This window comes from Festucalex cinctus, chromosome 3, assembly GCF_051991245.1.
Source record: "Festucalex cinctus isolate MCC-2025b chromosome 3, RoL_Fcin_1.0, whole genome shotgun sequence".
Lineage (NCBI taxonomy): Eukaryota > Metazoa > Chordata > Actinopteri > Syngnathiformes > Syngnathidae > Festucalex > Festucalex cinctus.
The window spans coordinates 9,915,213-9,935,975 of record NC_135413.1 but is presented as its reverse complement, the minus strand read 5'-3'; the positions used below and the strand labels follow the sequence as shown (position 1 = coordinate 9,935,975).

The 20,763-nt window shown below is 42.8% G+C and overlaps 1 protein-coding gene across 1 annotated transcript in view; it reads left to right on the top strand.

Moving 5' to 3' along the window:
* The window catches only part of sema3d (sema domain, immunoglobulin domain (Ig), short basic domain, secreted, (semaphorin) 3D), a 58,301-nt gene extending 37,961 nt beyond the window's left edge, over window positions 1-20,340 (top strand). The window contains exons 10-18 of the mRNA XM_077515727.1: window positions 666-735; window positions 832-976; window positions 3,086-3,308; window positions 4,114-4,202; window positions 4,403-4,444; window positions 7,822-7,979; window positions 13,094-13,158; window positions 13,256-13,395; window positions 16,978-20,340. Coding sequence (XP_077371853.1) covers window positions 666-735; window positions 832-976; window positions 3,086-3,308; window positions 4,114-4,202; window positions 4,403-4,444; window positions 7,822-7,979; window positions 13,094-13,158; window positions 13,256-13,395; window positions 16,978-17,397 — 1,352 coding nt within the window. The 3' untranslated portion in view covers window positions 17,398-20,340. The remainder of the gene's footprint in view (window positions 1-665; window positions 736-831; window positions 977-3,085; window positions 3,309-4,113; window positions 4,203-4,402; window positions 4,445-7,821; window positions 7,980-13,093; window positions 13,159-13,255; window positions 13,396-16,977) is intronic.
* The last annotated feature ends 423 nt before the right edge of the window (window positions 20,341-20,763 follow it).

Below are 20,763 nucleotides of genomic sequence, written 5' to 3'. Positions count from 1 at the left end.
TTCGCGAGCAGGAGTTTGTCAAAATCGCTGCTTCAAACCAAATTACCTATTAATGCAGAGCAGTGAAAGTGGCAACCTGGCAATAGCCAGATTGATAATTGTGATTCACTTCAGGGAGTATGTCACATTATCAATCTGGAACTTCGCTCGGCAGAACTTCATTTTCACCAGGATAGTTTTCGGGAATGTTGAACCTTACAAAAAGCCAAATCAAAGCAAAAAGTCCCTTCTTATTTTTCTAACTTGGGGTCCCATGGAAGAAGTCAATTTCTAATTCTTTCATGCTAAAAATGTTTGGGAAATCCTGATTTTTAATGTTCCACATCACCATTTTCACCCCTTTAGCAGCTCTTTGAAATGTTATGAAAACATTAAGATCATGTGCGAACCCTTCACAGCTCTTTCATCAGAATCCCATTTGCATTCCTCTGAGAGGAGTAAAAGCAGTGCAAATTGCATTGAGGCTGACTTTTTAATATAATCTAATATAGTGCCTCAGTGGGAAAAGGTGCGATAATGTCACACGGTTATGAAAGCAGTAAATTTCAGGGAGCTGCTTGTCTTAAATACAAATAACAATCTCAGTACTGAAAAGTAAATACTGTACCTATTAATCATTCATGGATGAATTTACAGTATATTAACATTGTGTGTCTTTCTTTTAGAGGACGTTTTTATGCTTCCTACCAGGGATCCAAAGAACCCGACCGTGTATGCGATCTTCACCACCTCCAGGTTTGTTTGTTTGTCATCCACACCACCTGCCATCTCCTTAATTGTTTTTTTTTTTTTTTTTGAAACGTTGGTCTTCTGTTGTGATCTGGCCCTCAGTGCCATTTTTCGGGGCTCGGCCGTGTGCGTGTATACCATGGCAGACATAAGAGCCGCGTTCAATGGGCCTTACGCTCACAAGGAGGGGCCAGATCACCGCTGGGTCGAGTACGAGGGGAGGATACCCTACCCGCGTCCTGGAACGGTGAGTAGGTCATCAAACACAAATTCATGAAAAGCTCTGGAAGAACTCAAGGACAGAAAAAAAAGGACTTTTTTTTTTTTTTTGTTATTTCGAACTGCAAATAAATGCTCTTGGAATTTGCTGTCATTTTTTCCCCAGACCTGTACGTCACCCTCTTAAAATAATTGCTAAAAGTAATTTTATTATATATATTAGTTCTGTCAAACAATTAAAATTTATTATTTATTTATTAATCTGATTAATCACACTTTTAAATTTTGATTAATCACGATTAATCAGATAAATTACTCGTGTATTTGCGTACTATAAAATAAATACAAAATACCGTAATATTTTGACATTAACGCATTTTATTATCTGAATGTCATTTGCAAACATTGATTAAATGCATGTACGCAATTGCATGCATGCGTGTATTGCTCAAAACATAACAGCATCATAACAATTGGGTGCAATTCAGCAATTAATTAAACGCAAATTGCTTTTGTTTTATCTAAAGTCCCGTCGGGGTGTTTTTGAAAGTGAAATTTACCACCGAGTACACCAACTGGAGTCACCCCGCTCATCTTTGAACAACAAGCGTAGGAAATACCGTGCATTTAAAAAAAAAAAAAAAAAAAAAAAGGAAATACCGTGCATTGACCTCATCACTGACCTGCGCAGCCTTCAATGTAACCATCCGCGGTTACGTTCAAGGCTCAAGTGCAGTCCAAAAAAAAATAGTGCGATTAATCTGCGTTAATATGTGATTAATTTAACTTTTTTCCTGTGATTAATTAATCTATTAACGCTTTAACTTTGACAGCCCTAATACATATATACACACACATATATATATATATATATATGTGTGTGTGTGTGGGGGGTGGGGGGTGGGGGGGGGGGGGGGGGGGTGTGTATATATATTTTTCTTTTTTTTCAAAAAATATGTTTTTGCCTAAATTTCTCCTCATGATGCAAATGGTACCATTTTTTGTGTTTCCTGAAATATCTGAAAAAATATTTTAAGAAGGTGTTGATATTGATATATTTGTGACCTGAATCAGAACAACACTGGCATGGAAATAAGAGTTCAGAACAGTTAGAAAGGTGAATTGTATAAAACAGTTCTGGAAAGTATTAAGAGACAAAAAAAAAAAATAATGGACCTTTTTTTTTTCATATTTTGAATGATTTTAAATGTTTGTACAAATAAATTGACTCAATAACAATACATGTAGAATGCAAAATCAGAGAAACCAATAACTTAATAGGTGATTGCCCCCGCCCTCTCCCCAGAAATGTATTTAATAATTAGACTTACCCAATTTGATATTATTTATTTCAAGTTTAATGTGTATATTTTAGAGCTACTTGAAAACTAATATATTGATGATTTTTATTTGATATATTTTATGTATTATATTTTTCAATAATTTTAATATTTTTTTACATATTTGCTGGCATTAAAAAAAAAACAATTAATTAAAAATGACATTTCATTTAAATTTTAATTCATTTTACTTAGATTTTTTTTCAATTTAATATATCTTTTTGATTGTTTGTTGTAATATCTATCAAATTATTATTTTTTTTACTAATACAGTTGCACATTGTTAATTTATCTAAAAATACACTTTAATTGTTGATTTTTCTTCCTCCTCGATTTTAAAATTTAATTTTAAAGTCCTAAATGACATATATATTAACTTAATGACATTTGAATTGTAGTTTATTTATAATTAGACACATTTCTTTAACATTGTTTTGCTTTATGACACTGCAAAGTGCATCAAAAACCATCAAAATGTTTATGCTATATTAATTACAATCACCATTTTACCCCTCACATAGTCTCTCTCTGCAGTAAATATTATTTTTCAATTACAACGTGAAAAAATACAAAACTAGTGTTTTCAGCTTGCCATGCTTCACACGACCACCAGAGAGAGACAAACGCAAAAAGTCGAATGCCTACTTTACTTACTTTACTTACTGCCTACTTGCTTTTTTTTTTTTTTTTTTTTTTTTTTTTTTTTTTGGTACAGCACTGTGCTTTATCCAGAGTGAGATTGCATCCAATTGCTGAAAACATTATTGTACTGTATTCTATTTTATATTGTTTTCTAGTGTCCCAGTAAAACATACGACCCTCGCATCAAGACCACCAAAGATTTCCCGGACGAGGTGGTCAGCTTCATCCGTTACCACCCGCTCATGTTCCGTTCCGTCTACCCACTGAGCGGCCGACCCGTGTTCACGCGCGTCCGCGTGGACTACACCCTCACCCACGTTGCGGTGGACAGAGTTTTAGCCGAGGACGGCCAATATGAGGTTCTCTTCTTGGGGACGGGTGAGTGTGTCACCCACTACCCGAACTGGCCACCAGGGGGGAGTGTTACATCAAGTGAACATCAGCAGGTTTTTTTTCTTTTTTTTTTTTTTTTAATTGTAGAGACATTTGAGAGGTTTTGATTGGATTCATGATAATATTGTACAATAATATTTATCAAACGTTTTAAACCAGATATCCCCAACCCCTAAAAAAGAAAACATTAATCAGTTAAATTCAAATTTAATGTATTTAAAAGTTAAATACTACTGAAGTAGTTAATTGTACTTAGAATTGATTGTTTCAAACAGCTGATTGTCTTTCACGGTAAGTAACATGACTTCAATTCTGGTTTAAAAGCTTTGAAGGGGTTCAAGTGTCCTTCACAACATATTTAATTGGTTAGTTTCTTGGAAAACAGTACAAACAAAAACAAAAAAACAGCTTGGCATTTCTTTTACAAGTTGTTCTTTAAAGTGTTTGGCATTTCTTTCACAGTAACTGCAATGGATTTGTAACTGAGTGCAGGGGTGTGACATTTCTTCATTACCAAACATGTATACTGTAAATGTACATTTTGAATGAAGTAGTATAAAGGGCTTGAAATGTCTTTCACAAACAAATAGATATTATTTTCAGTGCAAAAATGTATTTTTAACACTGCTGAACATTTTTTTTTCCACAAGGAAAAAAAACTTGAATTTTTTAAAACTTGATGACTATATTTGACTTTTTTTTTTTTTTTTTTTAAACACAATTCTTTCAAGTACTTGAAATTTCTTCCACAACAAAAGTGTATCAGTGTCTGTCTTTCTGTCTGTTACAGATGCTGGCACAGTTCTGAAAGTGGTGAGCATCACCAGAGACAAGTGGTCCACGGAGGAAGTCGTGCTCGAAGAGCTTCAAGTATTCCAGGTTGGATGTGAAGGAAACACACCACACACCCATTAACGCGCACGCACACACACACAAATTAAAGTGAGTTTGCGAACTACTTGATATTACAATGCCAGCTGTTGTGCAGATGTGCGGTAACAAATGATGAAAAATAACTATTTTCTTTTTAAAGTGGTCCAAAAATGAATGTTATGATCACGTAATTATTTTGTTTACAGGTTCCTGCTCCAATTCTCAGTCTGGAGATTTCTTCCAAGCAGGTTAGACTTCATTTTACATCTTCACTTACTTACTATAATTGGGGTCAAAGAGTGATGGAGGGCTCGTGGTTGGTGAAATTTCATGGAGGGGTACAGGTTGGATTTTAAGTGGAGTGCACAATTTATCAGCATGAAAACTTGTGCTTCCAAGCTGCAAATATTTTTGTCAAGGTCACCTGTGTTACTCTTGGACAAGATGACCGAGCCACGCAGAATGATGTTAAATTGTTGAGCATTTACAACAGTAATACTGTACATGAAGGCTTGTGTATACTTACATGTTTTGACAAATCCATTTTTTCCCCAATGTCAATACTATCCGAAAAGAATATAAAATAATGTAAGAAATATTTTGATTATTACACTGGAGAACCCAGTTTTAGTTGGGTTACGTCTGACAGCTGCTTTTAACACATTTTTGGGTGTGGAATCCAAAACTAATCTCAGTTTTTCTCTACCAATTTTTTGAGCAATAAGGATCCCTGTTTTCTTAAAGAAAAATCTGAAATAAATGTGCTTGTATGTAACTAAAACACTAAGATGGAATAGTTCAAGTTTTGAAGGATAAAAAAAAAAAAAAAAAAAAAACTGGCATAAAACAAAATATAACTTTTAGTTAAAACTGTATGCCATGTTTACAAGGTTAAGAGAAAATCCAGCACTAATCCTCTTAATTCCTACTTTGCTCGCTTTCTGTTTGCAGATATTGATAGTACTAATCTATTGGGAGGTGCACATACCTCTCACCATGCTGTCCAAATTCTGACTGCAGCAACAAGTAGCTGTAGATGAGTCCAATCGTAATCAGATATTCTTGCTACAGCTCATCAGTGGAATTTTGCTTATCTGGAGGGTAAGCTGTGGAGAAAATACTTGATGTGCTAGAAAAAAAACTGACTGCAATTTTGTAATCAGCAAGCCAATTTAATTTTTTATCAGCATAAAAATCAAATTCAGCAGAATTTTTTTTTTTTTAATAGAAATTGTTACCAGTGTTATTCCTGTGGAAGTTGGTGCAAGTTAATGCTGGGAGGGAAAAATCTTGCTGGAAAAAAACATGGTGTCAGGAGAAGTGAAACAAACCCCAAGGAGAAAAAACAAACGATATTTCTATGATTTGCTTTTAATATGAGCGAAGGGGAAAAAAATATTCTTATGAGAATTGATTTTTTTTTTTTTTAAAGCCAATTTGTGTGTTATGATTTATGTTTTCTGGTCATGTGTGGTGTATCTCACAAATAGAAAATTAGTTAAGATGTATGCTTTCTAGTGTTTACATAACGTGGGAAAACGGAATTTCTTTTTCTCTGATCATTAAAACAAACTGCTTGAATATGTCCTTTAAGGAATGATTTAAAATAGATTTCACATAAAAATGGGACCTTAATAACAGTTTAAAAAAACAAACAAACAAACAAACAAACAAACAAACAAACAAACACTTCTTCAAGATTCACTGCAAACGTTTTGGACTACAAAGCTAATACAGCTGAAATGTACTGAAGCAGTGATTCTTTCATGTCCCACACTGAGTATCACTGATGTAAAACGAAAGGTCAAGTGACAGTTTTTGTACGTTTTCAGTTAAAACCCAAAGCAAGAACCTAATCGGTAGCTGAGGGTCAAAGGCTGTTTAGGATCATGTTTCTTGTCAGCCTCCTTATGACGTTGCCATTTCTCATCACCGGTTGCTTTGCGGGTGCAAAACAATTTGCTTTATTTGTTTTTTCATGCCCCACCGAACTCACTCGGCCCTGTTTAATCTCCGACTGTAAAAGCGCCTTCAGCTCTTCATCATGCTCGTTCTACTTCCTCCCCACTCTCACCAGGAGTTTCGAGCTCTCTCGGCCGCCTCGCGCCTCATTATCTCAAAGGTCAGCGGTGTCACCAGACACTTCAACCCTAATCAAAGCCTCCATTAATCTCTGGCTGTGTTTTGACCTGCACGTGTCTGAGGGCGAGGGGGTTCAGGGGGTTGAAATTTTGTGGAGGAATCCCTTTACAAGTAATCCCTGGACAAGTTTGAGCACATATGTAGTATTCAACACAATCACTTTGAAGTGTCCAGTAGGAATGCACAATATCATTGTTATGTTGTTTGTTTTGTTGTGTTTCTGTAAAACGCGTTGTGACAGCTAAGGCTGTTTGAAAGCTCTATATAAACTAGACTAAGTGCAATTTCTGGAGAAATTGTGTGGGAATGCTGAATGCTAATAGGAGAATGCTAAAATTTGAACACATGTGGAATGCTTATGATGTAAATTGAGAGATAAATTATGAAATTATGACCTCCTGGTTACTGGACAATACACTTTACCAACTATGCCATGGAGCAGTATCCGACACCAGGCTGGTATTGATGATAAGTTATATGTTTGGAAGTGGGCGTGGAAAGTGGTATTTAAAAAAAGTTCAGTCTGTCCCATTGAAAATGAATGGGGAAAATTTGATATTTAACGTTAAATTGTGCGAATACTGTATGTAATGTGGAATCAGACAATATATACCCTGGGAGGTGTGAATTTTTGGAGCAAATTGAAATTTGAACAGGGTAAATTGGAAGTATTGTGTGGGAGTTGTTTCACTGAAAAAGAACGTGTGGAGAATAAAAATCACAATAACATGTGGGCATTCCCACAATAAAGATGACTTGACATGATGACTTGTCATGTTATGATTTTAAAAGCAGCACATCTCTTAAAAAGGCCATGTTTTACATTTGTGCAGTTCCAGCACCCTCTGGTGGTTAATTTATTAGTGCAGTAAAATTTTAATTAGGCATGTTTTGGCCACCAGACCTACTGTAATCACTAGATGAAACAGATTGTAACATGTTTTTGAAAACAAAATCGAGCTGTATTATTATTATTATTATTATTATTATTATTATTATTACAATATTGGGAGGGGTTTTTTTCAGTAAATTTTGTAGCCTACTTTTATTTTCTCTTCTTCCTCTGAATGTTAACGACTGGTTGTTGGTGCTTATGTGTTGTGTTGTCTTTCCTCATGTAAAGCACACTGAGTTGCCTTGTGTATGAAATGTGCTATACAAATAAACTTGCCTTTTTATATAGTATCATAAGCTTTTCTTTGTAGTCGCGAACCTCCCTACAATATTGTGATGATTATTGTATCGTGAGGTTCTTTTCGTGATAATATCGTATCGTGACGTTCAGTTCAGTCTTTGAAAGTGTATTACTAACTAGTACTAAACTCTAAAAAACGCCCTCCTCCCTATTGTTTACAAACATTCTGAAAAACAAAACAAAACAAAACAGTGTTTTGTACAAGTCCGAACTTTTGTGTGGAATTTTCCTGCCACCGCAATGTAGACGTGAAAGTGTGAAATGTGTGTGTTGTGTTTCACTGTGTAGCAACAGCTGTATGTCGGCTCCAGCGAGGGATTGGCCCAGCTCTCGCTCAGCAGATGTCACCTGTACGGCCAAGCCTGTGCCGAGTGCTGCCTGGCCCGAGACCCCCACTGCGCCTGGGATGGACATATGTGCTCCAGATATGTCCCTGCAGCCAAGAGGTGAGAAGCCCGTATACTCTACTGTAGTGATATTTGTCCAAATTATTGGTGCATAGTCACTGATTGGCATATGTGAATTTCTTATTGGATCCTCCGTTGGTCAATAAAATAGTCACCAAAACCATATAAATTATTGTTTTGGCGCCAATTTATGGCATCTATTGGAATTACAAACAAATTTGTGTAAGCGTTAATTACATATTTTTGCTATTTGCTTTTCTTGACCTGATTTTTTATTATTTTTTATTATCATCTTAAAGTTCAATTAGCGGGTCAGAGTGGCATGTTATTGGCCGGCGGGGATACAGTTATGTTTGTTTTGTGTCACGACGTGAAGAGGTAGGACCCAGACGCAGGATAAGGTAGGCCACAAAGGCAACAGGTTTATTTCCTAACAGGGAAGCAAAAAGGTGGAGAACAAAAAAGCGCTCCACTAGGGAGGAAAAAACAGGCACAAGGCAAAAGGGGTAACAAAAGGCGCTCCACTGGAGGAAAATGCACAAAAACAAGACAAGGCACAAAAGCAAGGCAAAACAACAAGGCAACAGGAACAAGGACTCGAGGACTGTGGGACGCTTCCATGCACTAACTGTGTGTGACACTTCGGCCACGGAGGGGAGAATGCAGGTGGCTTTTATTGTCTTGTTTGATTGGTGGCAGGTGGACATGATCATGGGCGGGGACCGGTAATTAGTGAACTGCAGGAAGGGCAAGTGACCTGGGGTGCGAAGGGAATCAGAAATTCAAAATAAAACAGGAAACATGACTATGACAATAAAGGCCTGTCACGCAGGTGGCGGTGTGACAGTACCCCCCCCTCAATGGCCGGCTCCTGACGGCCATCCGACCCAAAGAGTCCAAAAACAAGGGCGGGCGGAAGGGGGCACGGAGGTGGGAACACGGCCCACCCATCCGTACAGACAAAAAGCAGTTCGGGAGGGCGTCCTCGACGCCCGACAAGAGAGTCCCAGCGGGGCCAGTCAGGAGGGCGTCCTCGACGCCCGACAAGGAGCAGAGGTGGCGGCGGGGTGTTCGCCGCCAGATGAGGAGCAGGAGGCGGCCGCTGGCCGGGCGCCGCCGGAACTGGTGCAGGTGATGGCGGCCGCTGGCCGGGCGCTGCCGGAACTGGTGCAAGAGGAGGCGGCCGCTGGCTGGGCGCCGCCGATCGAGGAACCGGAGGTGGCGGCCGCAATCCATGCGCCGCCTGACGAGGAACCGGAGGTGGCGGCCGCAATCCATGCGCCGCCTGACGAGGAACAGGAGGTGGCGACCGCAATCCATGCGCCGCCTGACGAGGAACAGGAGGTGGCGGCCGCAATCCATGCGCCGCCTGACGAGGAACAGGAAGTAGCGGCCCAGGCGAAGCGGCCAGGGACTGCGGCGGCAGCGGCCCAGGCGAAGCGGCCAGGGACTGCGGCGGCAGCGGCCCAGGCGAAGCGGCCAGGGACTGCGGCGGCGGCGGCCCAGGCGAAGCGACCAGGGACTGCGGCGGCGGCGGCCCAGGCGAAGCGGCCAGGGACTGCGGCGGCGGCGGCACAGGCGAAGCGGCCAGGGGCTGCGGCGGCAGCGGCACAGGCGAAGCGGCCAGGGGCTGCGGCGGCAGCGGCACAGGCGAAGCGGCCAGGGGCTGCGGCGGCAGCGGCACAGGCGAAGCGGCCAGGGGCTGCGGCGGCAGCGGCACAGGCGAAGCGGCCAGGGGCTGCGGCGGCAGCGGCACAGGCGAAGCGGCCAGGGGCTGCGGCGGCAGCGGCACAGGCGAAGCGGCCAGGGGCTGCGGCGGCAGCGGCACAGGCGAAGCGGCCAGGGGCTGCGGCGGCAGCGGCACAGGCGAAGCGGCCAGGGGCTGCGGCGGCAGCGGCACAGGCGAAGCGGCCAGGGGCTGCGGCGGCAGCGGCACAGGCGAAGCGGCCAGGGGCTGCGGCGGCAGTAGACAAGGTTCCGGAGCGAGAGGCTTCAGCAAACGAGGTTCAGGGGCGAGAGGCTGCAGCAGACGAGGTTCAGGGGCGAGAGGCTGCAGCAGACGAGGTTCGGGGTTCTGAGGCCATTCCGACCCTTCACCCCAGTCGCCACGGTCCAAAGCCATCAACTCTTTTATCTCTGCAATGACTCGGGCGATGTCTTCAAGCCTCTGCCAGGTCTCCAATTTGGACACTCCCGCTGGGTCCATGCTGGCCGAAGTGTACTGTCACGACGTGAAGAGGTAGGACCCAGACGCAGGATAAGGTAGGCCACAAAGGCAACAGGTTTATTTCCTAACAGGGAAGCAAAAAGGTGGAGAACAAAAAAGCGCTCCACTAGGGAGGAAAAAACAGGCACAAGGCAAAAGGGGTAACAAAAGGCGCTCCACTGGAGGAAAATGCACAAAAACAAGACAAGGCACAAAAGCAAGGCAAAACAACAAGGCAACAGGAACAAGGACTCGAGGACTGTGGGACGCTTCCATGCACTAACTGTGTGTGACACTTCGGCCACGGAGGGGAGAATGCAGGTGGCTTTTATTGTCTTGGTTGATTGGTGGCAGGTGGACATGATCATGGGCGGGGACCGGTAATTAGTGAACTGCAGGAAGGGCAAGTGACCTGGGGTGCGAAGGGAATCAGAAATTCAAAATAAAACAGGAAACATGACTATGACAATAAAGGCCTGTCACGCAGGTGGCGGTGTGACAGTACCCCCCCCTCAATGGCCGGCTCCTGACGGCCATCCGACCCAAAGAGTCCAAAAACAAGGGCGGGCGGAAGGGGGCACGGAGGTGGGAACACGGCCCACCCATCCGTACAGACAAAAAGCAGTTCGGGAGGGCGTCCTCGACGCCCGACAAGAGAGTCCCAGCGGGGCCAGTCAGGAGGGCGTCCTCGACGCCCGACAAGGAGCAGAGGTGGCGGCGGGGTGTTCGCCGCCAGATGAGGAGCAGGAGGCGGCCGCTGGCCGGGCGCCGCCGGAACTGGTGCAGGTGATGGCGGCCGCTGGCCGGGCGCTGCCGGAACTGGTGCAAGAGGAGGCGGCCGCTGGCTGGGCGCCGCCGATCGAGGAACCGGAGGTGGCGGCCGCAATCCATGCGCCGCCTGACGAGGAACCGGAGGTGGCGGCCGCAATCCATGCGCCGCCTGACGAGGAACAGGAGGTGGCGACCGCAATCCATGCGCCGCCTGACGAGGAACAGGAGGTGGCGGCCGCAATCCATGCGCCGCCTGACGAGGAACAGGAAGTAGCGGCCCAGGCGAAGCGGCCAGGGACTGCGGCGGCAGCGGCCCAGGCGAAGCGGCCAGGGACTGCGGCGGCAGCGGCCCAGGCGAAGCGGCCAGGGACTGCGGCGGCGGCGGCCCAGGCGAAGCGACCAGGGACTGCGGCGGCGGCGGCCCAGGCGAAGCGGCCAGGGACTGCGGCGGCGGCGGCACAGGCGAAGCGGCCAGGGGCTGCGGCGGCAGCGGCACAGGCGAAGCGGCCAGGGGCTGCGGCGGCAGCGGCACAGGCGAAGCGGCCAGGGGCTGCGGCGGCAGCGGCACAGGCGAAGCGGCCAGGGGCTGCGGCGGCAGCGGCACAGGCGAAGCGGCCAGGGGCTGCGGCGGCAGCGGCACAGGCGAAGCGGCCAGGGGCTGCGGCGGCAGCGGCACAGGCGAAGCGGCCAGTGGCTGCGGCGGCAGCGGCACAGGCGAAGCGGCCAGGGGCTGCGGCGGCAGCGGCACAGGCGAAGCGGCCAGGGGCTGCGGCGGCAGCGGCACAGGCGAAGCGGCCAGGGGCTGCGGCGGCAGCGGCACAGGCGAAGCGGCCAGGGGCTGCGGCGGCAGTAGACAAGGTTCCGGAGCGAGAGGCTTCAGCAAACGAGGTTCAGGGGCGAGAGGCTGCAGCAGACGAGGTTCAGGGGCGAGAGGCTGCAGCAGACGAGGTTCGGGGTTCTGAGGCCATTCCGACCCTTCACCCCAGTCGCCACGGTCCAAAGCCATCAACTCTTTTATCTCTGCAATGACTCGGGCGATGTCTTCAAGCCTCTGCCAGGTCTCCAATTTGGACACTCCCGCTGGGTCCATGCTGGCCGAAGTGTACTGTCACGACGTGAAGAGGTAGGACCCAGACGCAGGATAAGGTAGGCCACAAAGGCAACAGGTTTATTTCCTAACAGGGAAGCAAAAAGGTGGAGAACAAAAAAGCGCTCCACTAGGGAAGAAAAAACAGGCACAAGGCAAAAGGGGTAACAAAAGGCGCTCCACTGGAGGAAAATGCACAAAAACAAGACAAGGCACAAAAGCAAGGCAAAACAACAAGGCAACAGGAACAAGGACTCGAGGACTGTGGGACGCTTCCATGCACTAACTGTGTGTGACACTTCGGCCACGGAGGGGAGAATGCAGGTGGCTTTTATTGTCTTGGTTGATTGGTGGCAGGTGGACATGATCATGGGCGGGGACCGGTAATTAGTGAACTGCAGGAAGGGCAAGTGACCTGGGGTGCGAAGGGAATCAGAAATTCAAAATAAAACAGGAAACATGACTATGACAATAAAGGCCTGTCACGCAGGTGGCGGCGTGACAGTTTTGTTTACTTTTGCGGGATCTTTGACAGCTGATCTTCACAGCATCAGCGATCATCAAGCTGATGAAGCAACGTACGTTGCCGCCATGAAAACAGTAAAGAATTGGTGCTCATTCACAGACATCGCTGATAAATTTTCAAGCTTAGTGGTAGCTTGATTTACGATTTAAATTCATTCTGTGACCAAACATCCTGACGACTTGGAAACCAATTTTTTTCCATTGAAATGAATTGAAACACCATTAATCCATTTCAGACACGAAAAAAAAAAAACATTTCCGACAAGGAAAAACAGGGTTTCATTGTAAAATATAACTATAAAAAGATAATAAAAGGATAATTTAAATTTCAGATCAGTTGGTTTGACTCTCGCTCCAATTGGCTATTTTTCACATCTGCTTCATGATCCTTGCAACTAAGTGCTTTCATTTTGTTTGCTTTGTTTCAACGAATGGCTGAAAGTGCTTCAACAACTCTGGTTACGACATCCACTCAATTTATCCTCTTCACTTAAAAGTTACACTTGAATTATATATATATATTTTTTTTTGGGGGTGAAAGATTTTTTTTTTCCTTTTCCCTAGGAGAGCCAGGAGACAGGACATCAAGCACGGAGACCCCGCCAGCCAATGCTGGGATACAGAGGACCGTATGTAGACTAGTCAAATTGTAATTTCTTCATTTTAATGTGATTTCATTGAGTTGTAATAGAACTCAGCATACCTTTGGATTGTGTTTTCTTTCAGGTCTTGGCATGGGGCAGGTGGAGGAGCGAGTTCTCTTCGGCGTGCAGAGCAACTCGACGTTCCTCGAGTGCGTCCCCAAGTCTCAGCAGACTCAGATCCGTTGGTTCCTTCGAAGGACTGGATCAGAACACAGAGAGCAGGTCAGTCTCAAGTTCAAACATTTTACTAGAGAGGTGTCCAATTACGTCGTAGAATTGATAAACGCTTCAAAGAGTCGACACACGCCATATCTCATTTTAGTTGAAGTCTTGTATCTGACTTATTGGAGGTCAGAGTCGTGAATGCCAACACAAATCACATTAGAGCAGATTCTACGGGAAGATTAAAGGAGCACTTAGACTCGGGACACCGATCACTTCTCATACAGACAAACGGAAAACTCCCAGTGGGTCGCTGTGTCGTAAAAAGTAATAAAGGGAGCAATCGGGAAGCTACGAGTTCCTTAAATTGAGTCGTCATTGATTTTCACGAGTATCTTGGGCTTTGGAAGTGTCGCGCCACAAGGACAGAAGAACATCTGCAATTTATCACACTAGGATAAGAACTTATTTGTACAAATTGCTTTGTCATTCGGTGGCCATTATCCTCTCAGTATCAAACTAAATGGTCATCCATCCAATCGAAACTTTGGAGGAGATTGGAGAGCGGGTGTGGAGGGAGTTCCGGGTTACAGGGAAAATGTGATGCTTTAAAAAAGAACAGAAAAAAATCCTGTTAAAGCTTATACTGTATTAAAGTTCATATTGACAAAGATTATTTAAATATGCAAAATGTGTCAACAAAGACTGCTCAGTAAATTCTTAGCTTGACGCTCCAATCCAATGTGTTGATGAAAATGAAACTATAGATGCTGACCTTGGTTTTATTCACTTTACTTACAAATTAAATCAATGGCACACAAAAAAAAAAAAATGTTTAAAAAAATATGCAAACTTCAATGATGCCGTCTTTTCAAGTATCCACACACATTTAAAATGTAATCAAACTAAACTATTAACTTAATTTACCAAATGTAGGAACTGCAGAAATGATAACCAAAACCAAATTTTGGGGTGGGGGTTGTTGCAGATATTTAAAAAAGGTCACAATATTGTAAAAAAAAAAAAAAAAAAAGCTCATACCAAAAAAAGCACAATATTGTACTTTTGTACATAACAGCAATGCATATAAACCACTTGTAACAATATTGAGGAGCTTACTTGTTAATGCATGCACACATCGAGTTCCTCCACATATTAGCTCGCTTCACAAGCATATTGAGTTCCCCTTCATCTAACAATTAGCACAGATTTTAAACATAGAAGGCCAAAACATCCCTAATGAAAATTAAATTGCACTAATAAACTAGCCACCAGAGGGTGCTAGAACTGCACAAATGGAAATCAACCTGAGATTTTAAACAGATATGTTCCCTTTAAATACTGTGAACATGACGATGACCATATTGTGGCAGTTCATATCAAACTCTATCAGAAGAGTTCAGATATCACGATATCACAATATTGCCCTTATCGTTACATCTCTAGTAGCTTATGGAATATGGAATTGCCCATAAGATTGGCTTCAGTGTTTACTAACGTGAAGAATTTCAGATGCCATTTAGTCTTTCAATTTTCCCTGTATTTTGGAAGAAGTAGTTTGGACACACCATGTATCCATTTAGATGCCAATTCCAATTTAGATGTTCTGTCTATGTTGCTTCCTCCTCCACATGTTACACAACCTCTCACCATTTCTTCCCTCGTCATTGTTTTCCTCCTGATGCCTTGCGGCAAAACCACAACTGTCCAATCTAGGCCCTCCCGTCGTAAAAAGTCCGTCACTAACGACGTGAGCGGAAGTTATTTGTCTGTGCTAACGGCTTTATTCATGTGAGTGTTCACCTCAAGAGATTGGAATGTTGGCCCGTTAAAATAATTAGCAACAAGGAAAACACGACGGATGCTGCCAGGTATTTCCGTTTAGATGAAACAAAGTCATTAGAGACATATTGCGGATCTTAATTTCTGTTTAGAGTATTCTTCTTCTCATCATTTTGAAGCTAACATTTATAGGTTTTTTGTTGCACACCTTCAGTGTAGTACCATGTCGTGCTACAGCATGCTGGGCAGCACTTTCTAAGGTCATGTCTGTAGCATAATTAAGAGCAAGAATCAGACGTTTAGTTGATCGCCAATCTCCAGTCGTGGTTGTTCCCACTGAGCAGTGCACAGTGAATAAAAGTGCCTGTTAGTAAGGTTGGATGCTCTTGGAAGTTGTTTGAAGGTTTATAACAACGGGGGCATCTATGCTAATTCCTGTTGGCTCATCTGCAGCATTACATCTATAGCATTAGGTTAGCGGGAATTCCTTAGAGGAAATTAAATAGTTTAGTTGAATTTTTTTTTTTACTTTAAATACCCAATGTTTAATTCTCTTTTGTTTTATGGGTCAGCTGTGCACTAAACTTCAAAAGCGCTAAGGAATACTGAATAAATACTTAATAAACATTTTAATATTTAAATATGTTTAAATCATGAGCAAACTGACCACCCGTCGAGTGTGAATTGAGCAACCAAGTAAACGTTTAAATTATTCAGTGGTAGCGTCACCAAAGCCCCATTCATTCGCAGTGTGGATGCGGAGTCTCAAGACGTCTCCAGAAATTGCCAACAAAAAGTTGTGTTGTTGCTCAATCTTAAAATTGTAAAGTGGCAAAACTGAGAAGTATGTCCTCTCCTGCTCCTTTATTCATATGGGATGCTTTGATAACATTCTGAGTGTTGATGAAATACCGTATGCTGCTTTTACCTTGCTGCAGGTTGTCAAAAGCCTCCAGGAACACGAACGGGTGATTTGTGGCTTTCTTGATGATACTTTGATGATGAGAAGCCACACACATGCAGAATGTCCTGACTCAGGACATTCCATGCAATCTGGCTGACTTGCAACATACAGCGTGTGATGTGACAAAAATGCACATTTCTTGTAGTAAAGCTGTTTATTAACAGCCGTTCGAGCAGAGCTTTTATGAAAGACCTTGCTCTAATTTTTTTTTTAAATTATTGCTCCAGAAAAACACAATTATGACATAAATGGTTGTCACCAGAAATAAATATATACATATATACTGTTATGAAGACATCTCTACAGGCTTGTTGACATTATGGAAAATAATGTGGGATGGGAAAAAAAAAACAAAGAAAGAATTCCATGTATCCACTACTGGATGGATATTACTGCAACTGTGCACTTCTAATGAAATAATTAAGATAGTGTTTGACACAAAATAGTCAGCCATGTTTACTTTCAGCACACCAAAGTTGGAGAAGTTACTCTGAGGTATGAAACTGTTTTAAAAGACTAGAAAACCATTTTAAATTAAAAAAAGAAAATGCTGAAATATCGAACCGGCATTGCCATATCTTTATGCTCAAAAATCACTTCTCAAATCAAAGTATTGATACTTCAGTCATTCAAGGTAATTTATATCATGAACAGGAACGCAGTGGTCGCCACTCATTTTCATTCGCTATCAGAGACTTTGGCTTTTAAATCAGTAATTCACAAAATAAGCCACTAAAGGGAGCCCATGTACCACGCCCTCTAGTGGTACACCAACCATTACGGAATGGAATTCAGTGGTGTTTAATACTGGATTGAATTAATCTGAAAATCATCTTGTAAAATTTCCATACCAATTCATCGCTAAGCTTAATTATGACGTCGTCCTTTCCTCACAGGTCAGGCCGGATGACCGCGTCATCCAAATGGAACGAGGCCTCTTGATTCGCTCCCTGCACACCTCAGACGTCGGCGTGTACGAGTGTGAAGCTCAGGAGCACACTCACTTCGCGCATACGCTCCGACGGCTCACGCTGCAGTTGGTCCCGCATGGCCAACTGGACCGAAAGCCCAAGACCGGTGAGGACCCGATGACGGAGCTACGGCATAGCCACCGTTACAAAGACTACTTGAGGCTCATGAGCTCCCCCGTGGGCTCTCTGGAGGAGTACTGCGACTCCCTCTGGCTCGAGAAGAGGCCGCCAAAAAGCCGCGGCCGAGCCTTGGGAGTCGGCAAGTGGAAACACATGCAGGAAATGAAAAAAAGTAGGAACAGGAGGCACCACGAAGAGAAGGAAAGAGGGACTGACAAACTGTAGTGGACTATAGACGATGGAGAGGGCTGTAGAAATGGCAGGGACAGATCAGTGTACAGGCAAGGCAGTTTTTTTTGTATTCTTTTTAAAGCGCTGGTGTAAAATGTTCCAAAAATACAGACCAATTTAAACAAATGTTGGGAGTCTCAGAATTGGTACGCAAGTTGGACAAACCAGTAATGATAGTCCTCAGAATTCCATTCAGACGGCATAACCCAAATTTGCACACACGCTGGAATAGTTACCATTTTAATAGAGAGGTAGGCATCTTTGTAGAAAACAGCATCAATTTTGCTTCATCCTTCAAATGTGGTAAAAAAAAAAAAAAAAAAATGTAGCATTGTGGTGGGTTTCCTTGGTTTATGACAAAATTCCTTTCCTGTGGCGGTGACTAAACCCAAAATCAAACTGTTGTCTTAAAGGTGTATTCAAGGATCTTCTCAAAAAATAGAAGCCAAACGTCCTTTTGTCACTTTTTAAAAAAAATGCGCACGACAGACATCCTATCAGCGCTCCTGCTCGTCCGCGGGGGTGGGGCCGGGGGCGGGTGCGCATGCTCAGGTAAGAACGAGCACGCACGACGTCGTTACAGCAGCTTGATTGACGGGTTCGAGAACCAATTGTTAAGATGATCCACCCGGAAGACGGAGAGACAAAAGATCCTTGAATACACCTTTAATGTTGCAGTCTATCACTAGCTTATGCCAATGCAGTGGTGATGTCATAAAAAATAAATATTTGTCTTAAAGACAATTCCATGAAAACCAGTTAATTACCAGAAAATTACCACAAATTCTTACGCAAAAATATTCTATGTATGATATCTTTGGAGATATATATATTTTATTATATTCCAGAAAATACAAAGCACACAATTACAACAGCTGACGTCAGGTTGTTCTCACTAAATCACCACCACTCCGCTGGTTGCAGGAGAGAAGTGCAACTCAATTTTATTTCAAGTAATTTCCATGCCAAATCCCCCAGTGGGTTTAACCAAGCATATTTTGATTTTAATGAAACTTGGTGTACTTGTTGATACTGATGGCACAACAGTAAATCTCGAATTCCCGGTCAATTGGAGATGGGGTTTGGAAGCTACGGCCTGAAAAGGCTGAGGACGCCTTGCTTTGAAACCCTTACAGCTCAGGAACTACTTGGTCAATCTTCACAAAACAGGTAGGGCCTATTGTTGTTAAGGGGAATTCAACAGTTCTAAATTTGCAATCATTTAGAACATGGGTGTCAAACTGCAGTCCTCGAGGGCAGCAGTCCTGCAGGTTTTGGAGGTTTCCCACTTTTAACACAGCTGATTCATGTTTAAGCTCGTCATCAAGCTCTGCGGGAGCCTGATAATTATCTTGATCATTGAATCAGGTGCGTTGGAGTAGAGAAACCTCGAAAACATGCAAGACTCTGGCCCTCGAGGACCAAATCTTGACACGTGATTTAGAAAATCGGTGCATATTTTGGTAAGCTTTTAGTTGACCTTGTGGATCATGTGACCTTAACAAAATTGTCCATAAATACAATCTCTCATGTGTTCCCTAAAACATATAAAGGTTTTGGAGATGTTCAGTGTTTTGTTTAGCAGCAAAAATGAGTCAAAGTATCCATACACTCATTAATAACATTAAATTTAATGTTCATTGAAAGTTGAATATTCATTGAAGGTCTGAGGCAATGGGTACTTTGACTCATTGCTGCTAAAAAAAATTTTTTTTTAAATCTCTGATATTTAATCCTTGTTGCATTCCAACAATCTGTTTTGTGAAGATTTATCCAGTTGTTCCTGAGATGGGATTCAATGGAAGTCTACGCCCCTTTTTTGATGAAAATGTCAAAGTTCAGCGGGCCTTGGCACCCAAACCACTACTCTGTTGGACCTAAAATTTCAGATTTAGAGCTGTGCCGTCACTATCAACAAGTACACCAAGTTTCACAAAAATCAAACCCTGCTTGGTTAAAATGTTCAGATTTGTGGGGTGATTTGACATGGAACAACCCTTCACAGGTGACAAAAAAAAAAAAAATCAACATAGCAGCCGGCAATTTGTTCATTGATTGTTACGCCCATCCCTTTTTTGATCATTGAGAGACTTTAAACTATTGTCAAATTTATGATCATGAGAAAACGGTTTCCTCTTGGAGATAACAATGCATTCATGTTGAATGATTGTAAATATTGTATAACGTGTACAGGATATACAGGCGCATCTCAATACATGCAAACTTCCACGCTGCCGCGAATAGAGAGTCAATGAGTACAGTATTGTGATTGAAACCCCCTCAAGAAGGTGTATAAATGCCAAAAGATGCCACAACATTGTGGCAAGACACTTTTTACAAGATGTCAACAGACTGCAAAATTTTTATACGAGACATGGCTTGGTCCCGACGACAATAATGGTAAAATAGGCGAGCCAATGAATAGAGGTGGCTAGGTAAATATTTGCAAATAGCTGAATTTGTGAATGGAGAATCACATATGGCGGTTCACTGTCAATTAGAATAATGAAAACAGTTCATTTATTTCTGCAATTTAGTTTAAAAAGTGAAATTCATGCAGATTCATTAAACATACGTTCAGAAGACCAATTCCTTACTAATTTCTATGTGACAAACAATGTTCTTTTTTAGATGGTTAATTTGGGTTTTAGTTGTCAGCTTTAATTATCAAAACAAACAAAAAAAATCATCACCATCATCAAATAATTGTGTGAATATACAGTAGGATTTCCACTTTTTGAATTGAATTGTCATACATCGTGTTTCTGCAGTATTCCAATTCATTGAGATGCACCTGTACATATCCAGTGTAGTCTAATTAGTGCTTTGATGATAAACATATAGGCTGTGATGTCAAGGGCAGCCAATATTATATTTTTGTACTGTCAGATCTTTTTTGTTTCTTGCTGAAGCTATTTAAATAAATGTCTCGCGTGCCAAAAACCTGAACGTCTTTGTGTCTGTAAATAAATGTAAGACGTGTGCAGTTTCTAGAACACGGAGGCTTGAGAATTGGTGGGTTGGCCTTTATCCAGGTGTCCCGATATAGCAACACGGGTCCCCGGACGCTGTACGTCGGGGATGATTCAGGACCAGCTGCTCTCTTGTTTACTTGAATTGAAAAAGAAGAAAACATAAAAACCATGAGAAAAGTTGCTGTGTATGTAAAAGCATGTGATCATACCGAGGCTTTCTGGAATAAACTGATAAGCATCTTCACGTGTTATAGTGTTACGCAAACCTAAATAGTGTCACATTGTTCAGTTATTAGTGACAGTTATTTGGATGATTAATACCTCAAGGCCTTTTAGTGTCTAAAAGGAGTCTTAAAATGGGGCTTGAGGAAGAGCATTACATGAT